The sequence below is a fragment of the Chaetodon auriga genome, chromosome 11 (assembly GCF_051107435.1).
Source record: "Chaetodon auriga isolate fChaAug3 chromosome 11, fChaAug3.hap1, whole genome shotgun sequence".
Lineage (NCBI taxonomy): Eukaryota > Metazoa > Chordata > Actinopteri > Chaetodontiformes > Chaetodontidae > Chaetodon > Chaetodon auriga.
The window spans coordinates 2669782-2692301 of NC_135084.1; the positions used below are offsets into that span (position 1 = coordinate 2669782).

Consider the following 22520-nt stretch of genomic DNA (forward strand, 5'->3'; position numbering starts at 1 on the left):
TAATCATACATTCCCCTATTGTATAAGCTGTGGTTTCGTCCCAACTGGCGCGAAATTAATAGCTCCTCCCACAGTCAACCGCCTATCTGCGTCAAGTAGACCGAATTCATGTAGAAAATTGCCGAGTTAAAGCGATATTGCCTTCAAAATAAAAGACAATAGCGACCTCTTAAACTAATTCTCGCGGATATCTTGCGTAAGCAGTTTTATTTTGACAGGTATTAGCCGGAGATACATTCCTTGTTTGTCGGTACTAACAGCGGTCGCACACATGTCGTGCTCGCAGTAGAGTGAGTACAACTGAGGAGTTCAAGGCAGTTGTTATACATGTTAGAGCAGCTTTAGATAACACTATATTTTCGGATTTTTCCGATTCTGTGGTCGTACACACACAGAAACTTAATTAATAACCACTAGCCAGCTAGTTTGGCCTGTTGCTTCAAAAAGTTAACGTTGCGCGATTAACCTGCTTGTGTAACTGAAGGTGCTGATTTGTCGAGCAGAACGACCTTTTCTATCAACGTTAGTTACTTAGAAACCTTGAAAAAGCCATATTAGCCCCATCGTCCGCTTCGCTGTTGGCTGCAATGAGCTGGTAAGTTAAAATAATATATCATAAAGGAAGATACCTTAAAATATTGACGTTGCTATCTGTGGAGGGATGGACCAGTGAGGATGTGTAGGATGACTTAATGTTCTCGTTTAGATTTTTCATGTTTTATTCACCCTCTTAACTGTAAATCTCTTATTTCACTTTCCTAACATGAGGGGGTAAAGACTGCAAGCCTTATCCAAGTTATTCTTTTGCTGACCCTGGAAGTAGTTATCTTTAATTTACTGTGTCTATGGATACAATGTGTAGATGTATTACATAACCACCGTGTGTTGTACATGTAGAACGTTTACTTCAGCTTACACACGGTCTCAGTCCTGTTCTGTCTAAGTGTTGTACACATTAAAAAAAGGGGCCATCTTTGAAGCTTCAAACATGTGAATGGAATTAGTAAACCAGCAGGAAAGTTAACCTTCTGGATTTCATTTGTGGTCGTCCGCATGCTGACAGCGAGAAGGAAGAAAGTCGAAGTGCTTCTCCTCACTGCCCCAAACCCGACGAACCCGAGGAGCCGCTGGGCACAGCCATGGAGACGGGAGCCGCAAAGGGTCAGTCACAAAGGGGCCCAGTGTGTGTGAGCCCCCGGCACGACAAAGGGTCTGACTGGGGGGTTTTATTGAGCTAATCCAAGTTTGATGAATGAGGTCTTACTGTCATGTCATCTAAGGCTGAGATAATGAGGGACTGATGCAGTGAATCACTGGAGCAGGACACCATGTCTGCTCATGTCCGCTCATGTCTGCTCATGTCTAATGAAAGCTGATCAGCTTTGAAAAGCGGTGAAAGTGTTTCCATTAGAGGAAAAAATCATGAAGAAATGTGGGTTTGGGGTACTTCAGATGATAACATCATTGTTGTTTCTTCGAAGGTGTCAGTGTGAAATCTGAGAAGATGAAGTCTGAAGTGGTCATCACGAAGGAGATGGAGGAGGAGGAGAAGCAGCTGATGGAGGAAGGAGAGAGGAAAGAAAAGGAGATGATGGAGAAGGTGTGTTGCTTATTAATGCATCAGGATGTGTGTTCGCCCTCCTTTTGTCTTTTTCAAAAACTGTATTTGTAAAACTGGATCATGTCTCGAGCTGGATGTTGAATCAAGTATCAAAGCTTGAACACCGTCTCTGTCATTAATGTATTATTTTGCAACGCTCACCACAAGGCCCGCGAGTCATGGGAGAGGGATTCTCATGACATGCGCTTCAAGAGGCTGCAGCATCTGCTTCAGAAGAGCAACATCTACTCGAAGTTCCTGCTGACTAAAATGGAGCAACAGCAGAACGAGGTACGGTTTGTGTGAGCATCGTGTGAGACAGTAACCACCTGTGCTGTTTGTGCACCTGCTGGCTAAAGGCTGAATCGCTACTGACACTGAGCTTCGCTGTCAACCGTTTCAGGAGAAACTCAGGAAGGAGAAACTTGAAAAGAAGGCCAAGCAGGTGAGGGGAAAAAAACATTTTAGCTTAGCAGGAAAATACTCTTCAAACCTTATTCATAGAAGTCTGTTTTTCTTTTCCATGCAGAACAAAAATGGTGCGGAGCCTGAGAAAGGTGAGTGGATCCTCTAAATCCTCTTCTGCTGCAGCCATGATTCAGGGAAAGCTGGAACGCTCTGAAAACAGAAATAAAACAGGATAATGTGACAAAGACAATATATTTAGTGTTTGACCTCATGGGCTTCATTGATTTTTAGAAATATGTTTATTCTGAATTTGATGCAGCAACATGTGTTTAGCTTTTGCCTCTATTTCCTGTTGAACCAGATAAAAAGAAGAGGAGGAGGGATGAAGACTACAAAATAGCGGATGTCATGTCAAAAGAAGTAAGGTCTGGTTTGACTGTGTGTGTTGTGCAGAGTTGTCATTTCCACATCTGCTCACATTAGTTGTGCTTGACTTTGTCTTCCAGGAAATCATGTCTCAATCTAAGAAGGCAAAAGTGGAGGAAGAGGTAAAGCTTCATTTTTTTCCTTCAGGGGAAATGAGGTGTGAAGACACTTAAATGATTCAGAAGGGACACCACAGGATAGATTTTAAATCGGATGTAGATAAGTAGTCATTGAACGTAACACGTCCAACCATACACGTATGTAATACATCAAACATTTGATGTCAGGACGAGACGCCGGCCCAGAAGAAACTAAAAGCTGAGGATATCGAGCAGATGAGCGACTCCAACCAGGACATCAAGAACCGTCTGTCAGAGGCTGTGCGAGACAATGCCAAGCATCTCCTGGACCCTCACAGGAAGGTGGATGGCCAGTCGGTCCCCGCCCAGCAGCCAGAGCTCTTCACCGGCGGGGTCATGAGGTGGTACCAGATTGAGGGCATCGAGTGGCTGAGGGTCAGTCAAGCTTTCTCCATATGAGACTGAAGGAAATGATTGTTTATTCATTGCTTTGTTTGATTCCCTCTCTCCCTGTGCCAAGTACAGTAGATAACGCTTATGTGAAGTTATTTGTTAGTTCATTTAACACTTTAGAGCCGTTAACAGATTGAAAGGAAGTTGAGTTTCAAAGTTCATTGAAGTCTCACCTCTTGTTGTTGTTCTGGAGCTTTCCATGGTAGAACAGGATATCCGGTAGCAGGTGGAGTTTGCCCAGTTGGAATGAGATTGTGAATGTCCCAATTTCCTTTTTTCCTGAGCACTTTTAAGGACATTCATGTTGGCTTTAAAGGTTGAGTTTGAAAGTTCAGTGAGGTTTTGCAGACAGTGAGGCCATATCCACCCCGTGGTATCAGAGAGCAGTTATTACACTGTGAGTTTCACCTGCTGCACGCTGATCTCATGAGTGCAGTCAGTAGATGTTGGCCTAAACATGTAACAGACCAGAAGGACTTTTTGGTGTGAGATAGCACTTTAACTCTTGATCACTCTGTGATGACGTTAGTGGAGGTGGTCAGATTAGAGAAATTGTTTCATTTGTTCACGTGTGCTTCTGAGATAGGCAGACTTAGCTTTCCTCCACCAGTGACCCGTGTTGTCCGCTCTGTGCTGTCAGATGCTGTGGGAGAATGGCATCAATGGGATCCTGGCTGATGAGATGGGGCTGGGAAAGACCATCCAGTGCATCGCTCACATCGCCATGATGATAGAAAAGAAAGTAACGGGCCCCTTTCTGGTGGTTGCCCCTCTCTCCACGCTGCCCAACTGGATCAACGAATTCAAGCGCTTCACACCAGAGGTGGGAGGACGAGATGGCCCTGAATTACTTTATTGTCTGACAGGTCCCTGACACACATTCAGCTCACCGGTAATAAAATCAGTGGTTAAAATGTTTTAGGCAAGTTTCATTGAAGATTTAACAGAGTTTTATTGTTTCACATGACATTCAAATGATTTCAGTGATCTAAACTTTGATAAGAACATGACAAATCCAAATTTCACCAACCCGCCGTGGTCTGAATGACACCAGCTGGCCACAAGCACTGAGCGTGTTAATATCTGCTGGAGCTCAGTGAGCAGTGTCATGTGTTGTCCAGGTGTCTGTGCTGCTTTACCATGGCCCCCAGGCAGAGAGGGCCAAGCTACTGAAGCAGATCCGCAGGCCTCAGGGGCCCCTCAGCATGTGTCCTGTGGTCGTCACCTCCTTTGAGATCTCCATGATTGATAGAAAATTCCTACAGGTAGGCTCTCTGCTCATCCTTTACATTCATTCCTTAGATATGACCAAACATGCACATCTTACTGGCACAGAAACATTAGTCAAATGATATGTCAGTTGTAGTTTTGTATTAATAGAAAGTTTTAAATGTAGTTATTTGGAGTTGCTGAAGAATGGATTGTATTATGATGCATTGTTTTAAGTCTTTGGCCCGTTATCAGTAGATTTTGAAACGGCGTGTCTGTTTCTTGCTCCAGCGCTTCCAGTGGAAGTACCTGATCGTGGACGAAGGCCACAGAATCAAAAACCTCAACTGTCGGCTGGTGCGGGAGCTGAAGATGCTTGCCACTGACAACAAGCTGCTGCTGACGGGCACGCCGCTGCAGAACAACCTGGCTGAACTCTGGTCCCTCCTCAACTTCCTCCTGCCGGAAGTCTTTGATGACCTCAAGAGGTATGGAGCCGTGTGATTTATTGACAACTGAGTGTTAACCACAGCACTGCTCCTGCTCTGTTTGAGGACACACACACACACACACACACACACACACACACACACAAAAACTCTCAAAGATATTATTATATGCAGTTAGATGTGTATTTTTGTTTGTGTAGCTAATTGTTCAGCTTTAACTCAGTGCTCAGAATCAACCTCTTGTTCACGTTTGCTGTGCAGCTTTGAGTCCTGGTTTGACATTGACACTCTCGGTGAGGCTGAGAACGTGGTGGCTGCCGAGCGCGAGCAGAACATCCTGAGCATGTTGCACCAGGTCAGTCCTCCAAGCCATCGCCACAGAGTGCAACCATGAGAGACAGTCACAGCCGCCTTACATTGTAATGTATTCATTTGGTGTGTTTTAACATGACGGATAAGAGCACACACAGCATCAGAGACCATCACAGACGTCACTTCTATTTTCTTCTTTGGAATCGTCTTCCTGATTTGACAGATTAACGCAGTTCACTCATTTAAAAGTAAACTCAAAATACATCTTTTCACGTAAGCCTTAAACCTTGCTTATTCTCCACAGAGTAGATTTTTTGGGGGGACACAGAAGAAAAATGTGCTTTTTCCAAATGTTCTCTGTTGTTTCAGATTTTGACTCCGTTCCTGCTGAGGAGGCTGAAGTCAGATGTGACGCTGGAGGTTCCTCCTAAGAAGGAGATCATTGTTTATGCTCCTCTGACAGCCAAACAGGAAGCCTTTTACACTGCTGTGGTCAACAAAACCATCGGCAAGATGCTGGGCCAGGAAAAGGTAATGCCATGTAGCATTTGCTGCTATGGGGACAGGTCTGGACTGTAAAACTGGTCTCTGAGCTCAGTCAGTGTAGCTTTGTTCTCTCTGTTATCACATCACATTTTTAATTTGCCTGCTGGTCAGTTTAAACAGTTTCAAGTCAGTTTACGGGATTGGACTTAGTTGTTTTGTTTTATTTAGACGGAGGCTCCTGTAGCGTTGACATCGAGTGGCAGACCGAAGCGTCGCAGTCGAAAAGTGGTGGACTATAAAGAAACAGATGGAGACACACCGTATGACCTGGAGAAATATCTGGACAGGGTCCGGAAGGAGCAGGAGCAGAGGTAGGTTTTATTTTGATACCTTAGTAATATCACATGCTCATTTATTTCCATTGATCCCAATAGCTGGTGTCTGTTCTCAGCTGTTGATGTATGCGGTAGTCTTTGAGAAAGTGCTGGTTGTTTCACACACCCTGTCACGTTCTGCTCACACTTACTTCTCGTCTCCTCCAGCTCCCCTCCAGTGCTGGACGTCCAGAGCCCGCTGGATGCCCAGATCAACCTGAAGCTGCAGAACATCCTCATGCTGCTAAAGAGATGCTGTAACCACCCCTACCTGGTGGAGTACCCCCTTGACCCTGCCACACAGGAGTTCAAGGTGAGCCACAGTCACCAGCTCTCCTTTGGTACAGTACCGTTGGTGCTACAGGTGCTGTTTAACTGTAGAGTATTCCCAGTCCCCATCTAGTTTTTGTCACATGCTGGACATCCTTTGGTCTTCCCTGCAGATTGATGAACAGCTGGTCCAGACTTCTGGGAAGCTTCTCATACTGGACAGACTGCTGCCTGAGCTGAAGAAAAGGGGGCATAAGGTGAAACAGCACAAATATGTCACTATATGTCACTTCATCAGCAAAAGAGAGGATCAGTGAAGTCTGCCAAACTCACTAGTGGCTAGTAGCCCTGCTGAGTTGGTGCCAAAGTGCTTATGTTTTATTCCTGGTAGGACAACAACAAGCTCTTGACTGATGTTGTGTAATGGCTAAAATGATTCACCTCTAACCTACCACTGCTGCTCTCCTCCAGGGTAAACATGCAGTGTTACACTACATCTGCCCTCCCCCTGCTAACGCCATTGAGGTTGTTGCTGTTGGTGCTGATCAGAATTAGGCCAATTATTAATCAAGATCCTAACACAAACATTTTGGCTTCATCTCAAACAAAATGACTCCATGAATCTGTGTTTCATGGCTGTAGGTTCAGACATGTTTTAGTTATTCAGATTCAGACTTTGATAATAGTTCATGTTAATCTTGGCATGCTGTATTATAGCTCTGTGTTTATTGCCATTTATAATACGTATGCACGATGCTGTGTGTCAACAGTCCTCTGGCCATGCTGTTAATTGCCTTTGACTGGCTGACTCTGTGTCAGCCTGTTTCTGACTCGTATGTGTGATTGGTTGTTGTGCTCCAGGTTCTGATCTTCAGTCAGATGACATCCATCTTGGATATTTTGATGGATTACTGCTATCTGCGGGGCTTCCAGTATAGCCGACTAGATGGCAGCATGTCCTACTCTGACAGAGATGAAAATGTGAGTTTCAATGAGTGAAGAGGACAGTGCAAAATATATCTCTATCCATCCCTCCCTCCCAGTATATAGTCATTAGGAATCATGAAATGAGGGCAGCAATTTAGTTGCTTGCTAAATCTGGGTCCACACAAGAGCCTCAGTGTTCTCTCTCTCTCCCTTTCTGTCTCTCTCTCTTTTATATATATACATACACACACACATATACATATATATATATATACACACACACACACACATATGGGGGTGTGTGTGTGTGTGTGTGTGTGTATATATATATATAGCTATATATATATAGCTATATATATATATATATATATATATATAGCTATATATATATATATATATATATAGATATATATAGATATATATATATAGATATGTCTGTGTGTGTGTGTGTATAGAGAGAGAGCACTGACCCAGATTTGGCAAGCAACTAAATTGCTGCCCTCAGTGGACCTGACTCATTTCATGATTCCTAATTAGTTAGAGCTATGATATGTTCATACTACTGCATCACCAGGTTCTTCTTCTCCCACAGATGACCAAGTTTTCCAAAGATCCAGAGGTGTTCCTGTTCCTGCTGAGCACCAGAGCAGGAGGCCTTGGGATCAACCTGACAGCTGCTGACACTGTCATCATCTTCGACAGTGACTGGGTGGGTGCAGATTAAAAATCACCTATAATGAACAGTGTTACCATTCGAAGGGTTCCCTGTCCGTGAACTGTGTTTAGTCAGCGTGTGGTGATGTTTCCCTGCCTTCTCAGAACCCACAGGCAGATCTGCAGGCTCAGGATCGCTGTCACCGCATCGGTCAAACCAAACCAGTGGTGGTGTACCGCCTGGTCACAGCCAACACTATCGACCAGAAGATCCTGGAGAGAGCCTCAGCCAAGAGGAAGCTGGAACAGATGGTTATCCATAAGAGTGAGTGACATCATGTTCCTCCCCCAGCTCCATGCACTGCGGCACTAGATTAGTATTATTGTTATGTCTACGTGCCGGCTGTGGTTGTGTACAGTTTCTAAAAAAAAAGTACTGTTGCCAATATGGATGATAAATAGCGTTTGTACTGTTGCACAGTTGAAAAAATATACAACAAATAAAATTGCACCAGATGTAATGGATAATGTGAGCATATATTAGCATGGATAAGAGCAGTGCAAAACCAAAGTGGGTTTATGATGCAGGATTGGAAAAAAACAGCATTACAAAACAGTGCTACATTACATGATGCTGGAGTTTAACAGTCTGACAGCTGTTTGGATGACGGACATGCGGTAGTGTTCCTTTTTGCATACTGGATGCAGCAGCTTGCTACTGAAGGAGCTGCTTAAGCCCCCCACCGTCTCATGCAGGGGGTGTGATGGGTTGTCTGTGGTCAGCTTGGCTAACATCCTCCTCTCACCCACCTCCTCGATGATGTCCAGAGGGCAGTCCAGGACAGAGCCAAACCAGTTCATTTAGTCTTTTTCTGTCCCTCTCAGAGCTTCCACAGCTCGGTTCTGTGGTCTGTTGGTGGGGTAGTTGATGGTCCACTCAGCCAGGTGGCAGTCTACTCCAGCTAATCCAGTGGATGTGATACCTCAGGAATGCCTTGAGAGAATTTCTTCAAGTTTGGCACAAACAAACAATTGGAGTCAAGGATGAACTGATTAGATTTTGGTGGTCAAAGGTCACTGTAACCTCACAAAACACAGCAATTCATGTGTTAGTTATAACAAAATGTCATACAAATGTCTAATAGGATAAAATGATGAAATTTTATATCCAAAAGGTCAAAGGTTAACTTAGCTGTGACATCATAATGTTTTGCAAAAGCACTTCCCCTGGCCATGATTTAACACCATGCCTGAGGAACAGACAGGAGATTGTGACCATATTTCACAGTTGGTCAGATACTGAATTGGTGACCTACCTTGATAGACCTTGTACCTTGTGCAGGGTCTTTTGAGGTGGGTGGTGGATCTTCTGCACACAAACCAGTTTGATTTTATCTTGCACCCAATTTTGAATTGCAAGCACTGCACCACTGGTGGTCTGAAATATGTTCCAAGTGTGGACTTTAATGATTGCTTCTTTTGTTTAATTGCTTTCCTCCGCAGATAAGTTCAAAGGCGGGAAGGCAGAGTTGAACCAAAGTAAAAGCTGCATTGATCTGGATGAGCTGATGGATCTGCTCAAAGCCAGAGGCACTGAGAGGTAAGAAATCATCCCTTGCTCCAACAACTTTCAGTGTTTAGAGAATGTAAATAAGAAGTTAAACAACATAATTGAAAGTAACATTCGGCTATAACCTCTGTCCCACTCAGGGAAGTGAAAGCATCAAGGGGGAAGGTGATCAGTGACAAGGACCTGGAGATTTTGCTGGATCGCAGTGACTTAAAGGGTAAGGAGACAGACTGATGGTCTGGTTTCAGTGGCCCTTCCTGAATGGATCATTATGGGTCAACACAGGCCTGACTCACCAACAGTCAACAATTTTAGTTTGTCTCTAATAGCTCTTCTTAACCACAGATCCATGTACTACTCCATGTACTGTGGAGCCCTAGGAACTGAACTTTAGATCTGAAAGCGTAGTCATTCAACAAAGCAAAGAGTTGTGACTTTTTTTAATGATCCACCATCACAAAAACCAGAAATGTACAAAGATGAACACTGAGTCCTTTTTGCACATTGTGTTTGCATATTATTGCATTTCCAATGAATTTGAACAACTGCTTGAACCAAGTCTGGTCCAGAAGCAGTTGCCCCTGGAGGGACTTTACTCATGTCAGGAACTAAATATAGACCCTGGTTCCTCTGGTCAAACACCAGTAAGATTCTGGAGGAAGCAGACTGTAGATTTACTGGTGCCAAGATTGCTCAGTTAGAATTTTTTTTTTTTTTTTTTTTTGAATAATGTCCCACTTACTCTGGTAACTCTGAACAGTGAGTGTTCTTGTATGAAAGAATAAACATTAGTGTTCTCCATTGACACAGTACACACTATGTTTACATTAATACCCACTTGCAGGTATAGGTTGTGATATATCTTATCTGCACTGACCAGGATCTAGGCTGTGCTCTTTTTACTGTTTAACACGTGACCTGGAGTAAAGTATTATTTGTGTTTTCAGACAAAGAAAAGGGCAGCATGAAGAAAGCGAAGGTGGGCGTCTTCAGAGTGATCGATGCCGAAGAGTCGTCAGAGATCACCTTGACCTGAGAGCTCTTTGCATATTCAGATGTGAACTTTGACCTCGGTCCTTCTGCTGCACCTTGATGGCTCACAACTGCTGTCACAGTAGATACTGAAACTTAACGAAAAAAAATCCTGAAACTGCTGTTAGTAGACTTTGAGTAGTATATTTTTCCTTTCACTTTCTTAACTGCCTTGTTTAATGAGCTTTTTTTGTTGTACTGTTTTTGTGTTGAACATGGTCTGTGATGTTCCAACACTGTACATGTTTTAAGATCTGATTGTCACTGGGCTCTTGAAGTCTGTTAGAATCACCTTCAGTTATTGATCACTTTCCTGCCAAGAAAAAAAGATTTACAGATTCTTCAGCTTACTTTCTCCCTGGTTGTAGCATTAAGGTCACTGGACACGAGAACCTTCCAGCGAAACCCACAACACATTGTTTTTGTGAAGAGGAGTCAACTCTCAACTTCTCTCAAAATGTCTTCTAACTGTTAACATGTACACGGTCTTTGCATCTGTTTAAGGAGACAAAGCTATAGTGACACTGTCTTACTGGGTTCAACCTTGTGATTTTTATTTGGCCTTTCAAAACAACAATCTTTAACAACATGCAATCAAAGCACTTTCATGCAGGTGAAGCATACATGTTCTTTCTTGTCTTTTTATATAAATAAACCCTGATTTGATAACTTTATGAGGCCTTTTCTGCTACATTTCTATTATCAAGTACAAATTCTCCCTATTTTCCTTGTAAGCCCACATAAGGTTCCAAAAACATGTGATAAGTTATTTACAAAGCACTCTGGATTGCATTGGTTCTCTATGCTATGATGCAGAAAAAATAGTTTTCTCTCCCAGCAAAGTTTTTTCCAAAATGCTCTTCAGTGAGGGTTGATTTGATGGCACTCTGGTGTAGTAGTGTGCACAGTCTTCAGAGCATACATGCCATTTTTAGTGCAATAATCGCATATTTATAAGGTATTAGAGGCCGCATTTTTTCCTCTGAACCTAATCCGAGTCTTAGAGAATAGTATCCATACCCAACCCTGAGTCAGTGAAAGGGAGCTGAAGCACTGAATGCATTTCCCTGTCAAGCAGTTCAGCCTCCATCCTGCACCTTCTTTCCACATGTTGCTGCAGGGTCAAAGTCCAAGTCTTCTTGCTGTCATATATCAGAGCCCACACGTTTAACATTTTATATAACCAAAAGCTTCATCATTACCTCCATTGAAGACTAAATTGAAGGAGCCAATGGTTTTCACTACAAAAGCGCCTGTGATTTTTAACAAAAAAGGATTACAACAGCAGAATAAAGCCACAAGCTGAGATTTTGTGTTCAGGCCTTTTTTGCTCAGAGGGCCAATATTAAGCTGCAAGCAGCTTTCAAGCTTCACGAAGGTGGGAAAGTCACTGCAGCCACTATGATTTTGTTTAAACAGGTGAGACCATCACACAAAGCCCGGACATTTGAATAATCAGCCACTCAAAGATCCACCATTGCCCCCCCCCCCCCCATCACACGACACTCAGTGGGAATGTTTGGGGGGTAGCACAGGGCGTCTCCAGAGAGTTGAATCAGATTGCTCAAAGGCATCTAGAGTTATGAGCAAATATGTGATAGACATGTTCACTTGCACCAATCAATATGGCACTTCAGATTTTACTTAATACTCGGCTGCAGAACATCACCTGAAATTGATGAAATTCTGTCCTCTGGATTTTGAGGTACATGTTTTTGGTGTTTGTGGCACCCCCTGCAGCCCCTTTGGGGCTTGGACCCTGATAATATGTTTAAGCTCCATATATACAGTTACAAACTGTAAACCAAACCATGTGGATGGGAGTTAAGTCAGTGGTGTAAGTGAGTGGATGAGTAGGTCAGCTGTGGTAGAGCCGTCATCCACTTATCAGAATGTTGGTAGTTCGATCCCTGGCCTCAGTAGACTACATGTCGAAGTATCCTTGGGCAAGATACTGAACCCCATTGCTCCACATTGGTGTGTGAATGGTTAACGCTCGTACTGAGCAGGTGGCCTAGCCACCATTGTATGAATGTGTGTGGGATTGGGTGAATGCAGACTTATGTAATGGTCTTTGAGTGGTCATCGGACTAGAAAAGTGTTAGAAATACAGTTACCATTTAGGAAGTATGGAGTTGGTGGAAGAAATGATACAGGAACCAAACAGAACACATGTAAGAGTCCCCCCTAGAGATCCAAGGGGGCAGCTTTTATAGTGATCTGGAGCCTTGGGCCCAGGTGCTCCCAGTCAGCCTAATTAGACAGGCCAGTTAGCAGTTAAACAAACCTGCAATACAGGAGCAAACCAGGGAGGTGTTGCAACATACCTAAGTCGTCACTGGAGGGCAGGCTAACACCAATGACTTTCTCTGCAGTCCCGACTGTCTGTTGTTAGCAGTTTGTTCATGTCCTGTTTGGTGGCTGATCCAAATTAGATAGTGATGATGAACAAAGATCAGACTGGATGATAGTAGTGTCGAACTAGATCGGCAGCTCCTGAGGTAGCTTGAACTTCCTGTGCTCTTGCAGGAAGTACATCCTCTGCTGGCCTCTTTGATGAATGCGTTCATTTTGGATGCCCCCTTAGTTCCTGGGAGATAGCAGATTTCAATCCAGTTGAAATTTTATGTACAGTATATGTCGCCAACTCACAAGAAGAGAGAAAGAGAGGAGAGAGACATATTTTAGGGGACTACAGACCCAGTGTTTCTCAACCAGACTCCTGGTATTCAAAAAGGATGATTGTTAATTTCTCCAACTTACTTGTGCAGTATTCATTTTCTGTAATAATCGCAATGCACTTATCTAATGAATAGCTGAGATGTGGGAACACAGCATTCCCACGAAAAATCAGACAGGCTGTGAGCAAACTAACTAAACTCAAATCAGACCTCCAAACCAAAGTTTGGCTTGTTTACAATCTATCTGATTGTCTAATTGCTCACAATTCTTGATCCATTGGATCATAACCAAAAGAATTAAGGCTTCAATTATGAACATATGGGTTTATCCCTTAATATGAAATTTAAAAACTTTTTGGTGCAACCACAAAAGTGGTGGCTGATCTACAATACAGGCTGCTCTTCTTTCTATTGAGTTTCAGGCCCAGTCATGACACAGTATACCAGGAACTACTGCTGCAGCTCCTTTTCTCTTTGTAAACCTTTGATGTGAGTGCTGCTTTAACAGTGAGGCAGGGTGTGGCAACACAGCTTTGTCATCTGGTCAGGTGTATTCACGCATTCTCAGACTCTCCCTGAATCACTGCAGGACTCACTCATAACTGCTACACTCCCACCTAAGGTCAGGTTATGTTCTGAGACTGCTCAAACTGTGGATTTAAGACTTTTGTACAGCAAGGATTTGTTCATATTGTGAGGTAAGGTGAGCTGGGGTTTAAATTTAATAATCGGTCTTTTTTTTAATGAAACATTTCACAAAACATTTTGCTGGATTTATTTTTGTTTTCATCACTTGCTGAATTCAAAGCCAAGCAGCAGCTGGATCACCTCCCTGTTACTACTTCCACACTGAGCATCATCTACAGTATACTAAATTTAAGATATGGATCGTCTGAAGTTAGTCCTACAGTACTTCCAGTCCAACTCTGAGTCCATCTCCAATGGTATCTGTATCATCTTGGCCCTGGTCAGTGTCAAGCTCTACACCAGCTTTGATTTTAACTGCCCATGCATTCCTCAATACAACAAACTGTACTCTCTGGGAGTGATGATCATCCCGCCCATCATACTGTTCTTCCTGGGGGTCCTGGTCAACCGACATACAGGTGTCATGATGGATGAGTGGATGAGACCCATTGGGAACAGATCCAAAAATCCTGCTGTGGTCAAGTGAGTCTAAGATTTACTTCTTTACTTTACAAAGACTGTCTCATACAAGCATGGAGAATAAAGACTTGACTACTACTGTCACTTTCAAGGTCATCATCTTGGTTTGGATCACAGACAGTTCTTACATTGGAGTTCATAGTGAAGTGAAAGTTAGTACCAGTGATGTGATATGATAATCAATAAACTACATTGTAATAGGAGGTGAAAGCGCTTATTGATTTCGCTCATTCAGTCTAGTCCAATCATAATCAGAGTAATAAAGTGTAATCCTCAAAGTTGTAATGGACAAAAACAAAATCGAGTCTCTATTGCAGCAAAACTGAGCTATTTACATTTTTTGCAAAAAGTATCGATACTTCTTATATAATATGCAGAGTGGTGAAAGAAGTACACAGATATTTTATTTAAAGTACCAATACAACAAGTATCAGCAGTGAAAGCACAGAACTATTATCAGCTTCACCTAAGTATTGGTAGTAAAAGCAGTGGTTGTGCAGTAAAATGTCTCCCATGACTGTTGCATGATTCTCTCTGACATCATTAGATATTTATTATTTTTATTATTAGATTGTTAAAACTGAACCATCAATGTGCAAACAGCATTTTACTGTTGTAGCTGCTTGAGGTGGACCTAGTTTTATGCAGGCCAGTTCAACACCACTGCAAACTACAGCCATATTAATAAATACACAGTTAAAGTCTTTGACAGTCTCAATCAAAACTGAACATTGTTATCTTTGTAAGGTAGAATTTATGGCAGAGCTGTTATATTCACACATTTTTTTCTTGCAACAGGAAACTATAATAGGCTAAAGGGAATATTTGAGGGTCAGACTGTTGAAAATGTGAGTATAAAAACTGGTCTTATATCTTCCTGCAGGTACCTGTTCTCAGCCATGATCCAGAGGGCCCTGCTGGCACCGATGGTGTGGATCCTGGTCACTTTGCTGGATGGAAAAATCTTTATTTGTGCCTTTAGTGTTAGTGTAGACCCTGCACTCTTCTCAGGTATCTGCAAACACATTCTACATAGCTAGAATAGATATTCTTACTACAGTCTATACCAGGGTGAGGAACCTCTGGCCTCTGGGCTGTGTACTGCGTGTTTGACCATTTGATCCAGTTCGCAAGGCAATTCTTAAATACAAAAAAGCAATAACTTTTTTCAGTGAGGAAGAAAATATCATAAAATTTTAGACTAACACGTTCTTCAGAGTGGTCCCTAAACACAACACATGTAGCAGTTAATGGACAAATGACTTAAAACATGATGTAGAAACTCTGTGACAGCAACTGTGTGATTTGACCTTCATGGTGGACATTACCAAGAACCTCTCAGAGCTCAGCCTCAAGCTCCAGGAGCTTCTCAGCTCTCTGCTTTCAAATGTGAAATCATTTGAAATGAAAGGAAAGCTTTGGCAGTTACAACTGGAAAGAGGAAATATTGTGCATTTTCCCACTGTGCAAGAACAAAAGCCTACTGACAGACTCCTTCAGGCATTTAGTGAGAGGTTTCAGGACATGAAAAGTCAATGAACTGAACATATCTGCTGTTTAATGTGGAACTAGCTGTGTCTGACAAACAACAACGTGAAATCATTGAGCTGCAAAGCAACAACCTGCTACTGTGAGCAGCTCTTTTCAAAACTGACTCTTGCAAAGACTCAGTTTTTCTCAAGACTGACAGACCCATATCTGGAAAACAAGCCATGAGTAGCCCGTGTGTGCAACTCCTATGAAAAGTTTGTTGGGGCACCACTGAGTATGGCCTTTGAAGGATTTTAGAAAAATTTAAATTTCCCCTGATAGGAAAAAGGTTCCCCACCCCTAGTCTACACTGTTACATATGGCATATTATTAGTCTGTATGCTGTGTAAAGTAGTGTGTTTCCTCAGGTTTGCCAAACAATACAGGTCTGGATGTGGTCAAAATCATGGCAAAAGTACCATGCAAGGAGGATGTTATCTTCAGAAACAGCTCTTTCCGCAAAGCAGTCTCCCGTTACGTTCGCTGCTATTCACAGGTAAGCATGCATACACAAACAAACACACTAACACACCTTTGTACTTACTCGGTGTGGAGACCTTCAATCAGTGATGTGTTCTGTCAGGGTCAGGGTTCATTTATCCCATATGCTTCACCTGTTTTGATCAGACCACTTAATACTTTGCCGACTATGACAAGATCCTCCATAATTTATAGCGAAAATGCTTCCTTGCCATTGACAAGATATTCTGGAAATCCTTGTTTTCACTTTTATACGATAGGGAGCTCTGTTATGGAGCTTGAAAAATTTCAGCACTTCTGGGTCACAAAACAAGTGAAAAAGTAGATCTGTTGGAAACTGAAAGGTGAGTCTTAGAAAAAAATAACCTTGAAAGATTGATGAATAATAATCAAAAAATCTGGCAGAGAGAAAATTCAGATGTTGCAGCAGCACAAGGACAGAAAGAAGTACAGATGAATAGAAAAAAAAACCACATTGATTTGTATAAAAATCTAAATCATAACAAGTTGTCTTAGGGCATTTCTCATGTAGCGCAAGTCAACACCATACTCTTGTGTAGAGTATACAGCATCTATATAGAATATAAACTGTATAGTACATCAAATAAAAATAAGAAGTAAAAATTAAAATTATAGAATAGCAATTAAACTCCAAATCACAAGGTAAGCAGTATATGCATTTAGCACCCATGAACAGTGCTGATGCCAATGCTGTTACTTATTTTTAATAGTCAAGAAGACCAGTGACCAGTAGTTAAAACTTATTTACATTAGCAAAAAAAAATCTTGGTGTCAGAATTTAAGTAACAAGTAACAAAACTCATATGCTTAACGTACGATTATGTTACATTTATGACAGCAAAACAGCTTTGGAAAGCCTTTCAATATCATTTATCACATCCAGCACCCAGACCATCATTACTGCAGCCCCCTCTCCCCCCTGCTCTTCTCACTCTACACCAATGACTGCACCTCAGGACACCCATCTGTTAAACTCCTGAAGTTTGCAAACAACGCAACGGTTATCGACCTAATCCGAGACAGTGACAAGTCTGTCTCGGATAGGAGGTGCTTAAAACCCCAAAAGTCAGAAGGATCTTGGAGGCTGATGATTTGTAAAGTTTAATTGCTACAGGGAGATTTCCTGTGGCGTTCTGTGGTGCATCGTGTTAGTAGTAATAGTCTGCTGCTGCAGGTGCTCGTGTTCATGACCGGTACAAATTGTGGACAGGATGAGAGTCATTGTCCATGATGTTCCAGTTTGTGCAGCATTCACCTTTTTGACACGAACATCAAAGAATCAAGTTCCCAGGACAGAGTCACCCTTCCAGATGAAGGCTCCTTTTGGACTGCCCAGAGTTCCTCTCTAACTCTTAGGGATTCCAATCTGTGAGAGCACTGGGGTGCTGCCAGAACAATGCTGTGTGATAACTTCCGTGGCAGATAGTAAGATCTCAATCCTTCCACCATCGCCATTACCATAGAATTGTTTTGCGAAGTGTGTGTACAAAGTTGTCATAACTGATAGAATCGACTGTCAAGCAACAGAAATATGTTCAAATAAACCAGAATTATCCTTTAATCATTGAGGAAGATGTTAAATATCAGTGTTTTTCTCAAGAAGATAAAAGTGTGACGAAACACACAGAAACACAAAATACATAGTGCCTATCAACCCTGCAAAACTGAAATTAAATGACAAGCTAGAATCTATAAAAGAACAGTTGTCGTACTAGTCTGTAGTTCACACACCCTACATATGGGAGAGTACCAGGAACAACTGGGGCCACTGACTGGCTGTGGGCTCGTCACAGTGACTGCACCAAATGGCTGCTAGCTTTCGGTGGTTTTTGTGTGGCTAACTTTCCTTCTCCTGTCTAGGCAGTTGGCTGGTCCATCCTCCTTTTCCTGATTGTACTGGGAGCACTGGGACGCCTCATCAAGCCCTGTTTTGATGACCATGCCACTTTCCTGCAGACACGTTACTGGAGTAACTACCTCGACGTGGAGCAGAAGCTTTTTGACGAAACCTGCGTCCTGCATGCTCGTGATTTTGCCCGGAAATGCGTGGTGCAGTTCTTTGAAGACATGAGAGAGGACGCAGTACTCCGTCTTCCCTACCCGTCCTTCCTCACAAACTCCAAAGACAAATGGGAGGATGAAGAGGAGGAGAGACTTCATGGGATATCAAAGCAGGAGCAGATGGACCAGCTGCTCAACAAGTGGTACTACAGTAAACCTGAACTGGACGTCACCAGGATAGCCCACAGACCCAGGACGTGTGTTACGTGGGAGGACTGTGATGGGAAGACTTTATACTCTGATGTCTAAGATGAACTCAATGGCGTGTAGCTGTGGCATGATTCATGTCATGATCAGTGGTTTCACAAACATTAAACTATAGCAACATGTTAGATTTAGGTTACCTCAGTGTTGCAGTAAGCTTTGCAAAAGCCAGACTGATCTCAAAGATCAAAGGTCTACTTACTAATGATGCAGGACTTTCAACTAAATCTCATTAACTTCATACAGCAAATGTAGGTGTCATCACAGGACACGATTGCGAACTTTCAGTCATTTGATAACAGGTACTTGTATATCAGTGGAGATGGTTACCCCTGGCCTCTGGTGTCAGATATGAATGATCTTGATATTTCTCCACCTGTCCACTCACTTCTGCTGATGACCTGTTGTGGTCACTGGAACAAGAAAAGACAACATGTACCACCAGCTATGCACAGATAGGTGTGTATGTGAGTGTGTTAAGAAGCAACATTCACATATATTTTTGTATCCAATGCAGATGAAATGCAGTATCTGAATGACAGTTCAATTTGTTTATATCAGGATGGATGGCTTTGATTTGACTCTTTTTTGTACTGAAAAATAGTTGCTCTTAGGGCCATACCATGTTGTGAGGGTCATTTGACTATATTAGGGTTTGTGCTGGCTGGTTTTGCATAGAGGTTGTTGACATGGAGCTCACCCACACAGACTGATGGAAACATGCAAATAGACAATTAGAACTATGGGTATGTGTAAGATGTTGCTTGTAGTTACAAACCCAAGGAGACAGAGACACACCAACTCTGCAGTTTCTCTCAGTGCTATGGATGGACTTAGCCAGCTTTTAGCTAATTGTTTTTGTTTTCCAGCCCACAAACTCCACTGTCATAAACATGGTTTCATTTCAGGCATCGTTACTCAATCTGACAAAATTGTAATTATTGGTGATTTCAATATTACCTGATTAAGGCTTTCAATCCATTAAGTAAGGCCTTTTTGGCACTTTTGGCTTCAATTAGTTGGTGCATGAACATACTCACTGCAGAGGAATTATCATTGACTTGATTCTATCACACAGGAGAGTGGTGACTGCTCTGTCTGCTCTGTGCGTAAGTCAAAGTTTAGTGACAATTGGTCAATAGCTTGTTTGCATATGATGTCACAGATGAAGGGTAGGAAGTGATTTTCTGCATAGGAAGCACTATCACACTCTCAAAATGCCTGTCTTTTGTGTTTACAGTTGCTCAAAGTAATCAGACTTAGAAACTATAAGGAGCTTTTATCAAGTACCAAAAGTTGTTGTTCATAAGAGTGAAAAACGCAAGAAACTGACAGAAAAACAGCGACTGATTTGTCATTTCAAGGTAACTATACAAACTAATGCAAAAATTGACAAAAGCACTTCTGATCATTAGCAAGGATTACTATGTCCTTTTTTCTGTCCAAAAATCATGCTCAGCCAAGTGGTTGAGATATCATTTCATGGTATGAAAGACAATAAAATGACAATTGTTATGAAATGAAACAACACTGGATAATTAGCTGCTGTAATTGATTAAAATATATGTACATAAAATGTTGGTATACTAACAGAATAGTAACGTTATAATACATTCTATAATACAGTTACTTTCATATATAGCTTAGGGGCTAAATTCAAAGATTCTGCAGAGTCCTGTAAAGTTTCCTGTGAGGAAAACTCCCCCAAAATTAGTTGTAACCAGCTGGATCCCCCCCCCCCCCCCTCCCCCCTCGCTTCTTCCATCCCATCACTCTTGGATTCTATCTGCAGGCACTTGGTACAGTCCAACTGGCCACTTCTGCATCTCTTACTCAGGCCTGGCCAGATGTCCCTTCAGCAGCAGCCTCAACACCAGTAACTGCGGTGTGACTGTACAGGAGATAATAAATATGCGTGCTACAAATCAAAACTAGTGTACCGCTATCTGCATGTACAATGTGGATGTCATGAAGTCAAAAGGTCAACTAAATGAATAATTAAATGTAAAGAAAACTAAAGTGAGTGTAGGAGGGTTACTGACATATATACAAGCTATTTGGCAGCAGTTGCAGCCATCACAAATATTATGAGCTCATTTGATCCACAGCCATGACTGCTCTTCAAATGACATCATTTAACATTTCAATAATACCATGTCATTTGCCTTAAATACCGTTGCTCCACTAAAGGTTAAAAAGAGGTCAACTGACAGAATCTCTCCATACTTGAACAATAACAGTGTTAATGAGAGGAAGAGAATCAACAGCTGAAAGAAGAAACAGAAGAACTGGGCTAACAGTTCACTGTAATATATACAATGAAGAAATGACTGTAAGAAAACAATCCATCTGGCAAGAAAGGGTTACTTTCCAAGATTATTACAGAGAATGCTGGCAACTGTAGAATATTATTCTCCACTATTGACCAGCTACTGAACACTGCCTCCACCCATCCTCAGTTCTCTACATCAAACTGTGAGGACCTTTCATTGTTCTTCAGTAACAAAATAACTTCAATTAGAGCTAGCATTGCTGCTGATGTTAACATGGATGACCTCAGCAAACCCTGTCAAACAGATGTAACCATGAGAAAATTCTCCTGTATTACATTAACTGAGCTCTGCAAGACTGTCACTGAGTCTAAACTCATCCACCTCATGTGTTGACCCTGTTCCTACAGCATTTTTAAAGCAAGTCTTTCAAGTCATGTCCTTAATATTATGAATCTCTTGAAAGAGGCACCTTTCCAGATTCAAAACAGCTGATGTAAAAAACTTACTAAAGAAACCCAGCCTAGATAGTAATGCATTCACAAAACTATGGGTTAATATCCAACCTTCCATTCATCAGTAAGATACTGGGAAAGCGTTTTGGTGCAAATGAATGCCTTTCTTAAAGAGAATAACATTCTGAAGGAATTTCAGTCAGGCTTTAGGACACACCACAGCACTGAAAGCTTCCTGACAAAAATAATCAGCAACCTCAGACCAAATTCTGGCGAAAATAAGGTCTCAGATCTTGTCCTCTTAGATCTAAGTGCAGCATTTGATATGACTGACCACGATATCTTAATCAATTGTCTTGAACAGTTGGTTTGTCTCTCTGTTTATTAAACTGGTTTAATTGCCTTCAAGACCACTGCTGCTGGTTTATTGGAGGTTTCTGGCAACAACAGAAAGAAAATTGGTGATACAGCCTTTGTCAAGTATGCCTTAAAGCTCTGGGGCACATATGACCTATAGATATCAGTGAAACAAACTCACTAAATATTTATTTTATGTTCCCTGTTTTGTTATGCATTGTCTTTATTTCACCCTTATTCTACCTTATTTTTACTATTAACTGGGATTGATTCTCCATCTTATTTTACATAAACTGTCTATGCCTATTTTTACCTTTATTTCATGTCTTTGCCGCATTTCTTGTATGAAATGTGCTACACAAATAAAGTTCTATTATTATTCTAAGAGAGCAAGTCTCAAAATGTATACAAAATTACTTTGTCATCTCTGAAGTACTTCTGTACAATTGGTAGTGAGATATTCATGCTTGTTGTGTTGTTACTGATTTTGTGAAACAGACCGAGGCAAACAGCAGACTTTTGTTCTGGTTTTGGATGTTCCAGCAAAATAAATGCCAAAACCAAGCAACAGGGAATAACATAGGTGCAAAGTTGTTTTACAATAAGTCACAATAAGTAATCCTGCTTTTAAGATAATGTGACTGTATTTATACTATCTCTGCCATCCATTTTCATCATCACCCTCTACTACCAATTGTCTCACTTGCCACTAGCATCTCTAAATCACAGTTGAAATTGAAAGTGCTGAGTTTATATGCCCTTTAGTGTTTTCATGTATACAATGCAGGGATGGTCACAGCATTTCACTTTCAACCAGGTATCTGATTTTGACCACCTAACTGTAGTCACTTAATGTAAATGAAAGGAATGCAAGGGTTATGTCAACAGTCGATCATCACTCATTTTGATTGAAGCTATCCAGCTGAGTTTCTGCAGCAGAACCACACCTCAAATGTTCCTGTTGGGAAGTGATTGGCTTCATAGAAAGAAGAGATAAACAAAGTTATTAATAGAATGAATAATTACAGGGCACCATGGGCTAAA

At 41.7% G+C, this 22520-nt stretch overlaps 2 protein-coding genes across 2 annotated transcripts; both read left to right on the top strand.

Annotated features, from left to right (window-relative positions):
* Positions 1-296: 296 nt before the first annotated feature.
* Positions 297-10923, top strand: hells (helicase, lymphoid specific). The gene is made up of 23 exons (XM_076742644.1): positions 297-595; positions 1064-1161; positions 1482-1600; positions 1769-1891; positions 2004-2045; positions 2130-2157; positions 2370-2428; positions 2515-2556; positions 2722-2949; positions 3608-3790; positions 4089-4232; positions 4468-4664; positions 4887-4980; positions 5307-5468; positions 5652-5794; positions 5966-6110; positions 6241-6324; positions 6929-7048; positions 7587-7703; positions 7814-7973; positions 9152-9248; positions 9359-9435; positions 10166-10923. The coding sequence occupies exons 1-23, from the start codon at positions 588-590 to the stop codon at positions 10252-10254; spliced, it is 2559 nt and encodes an 852-aa protein (XP_076598759.1). The 5' UTR covers positions 297-587; the 3' UTR covers positions 10255-10923.
* Positions 10924-13814: 2891 nt separating this feature from the next.
* calhm3 (calcium homeostasis modulator 3) lies at positions 13815-18439 on the top strand. Its single transcript, XM_076743932.1, has 4 exons — positions 13815-14101; positions 14982-15109; positions 15997-16124; positions 17990-18439. Exons 1-4 carry the CDS (start codon positions 13815-13817, stop codon positions 18437-18439), a joined length of 993 nt encoding a protein of 330 aa, XP_076600047.1.
* The last annotated feature ends 4081 nt before the right edge of the window (positions 18440-22520 follow it).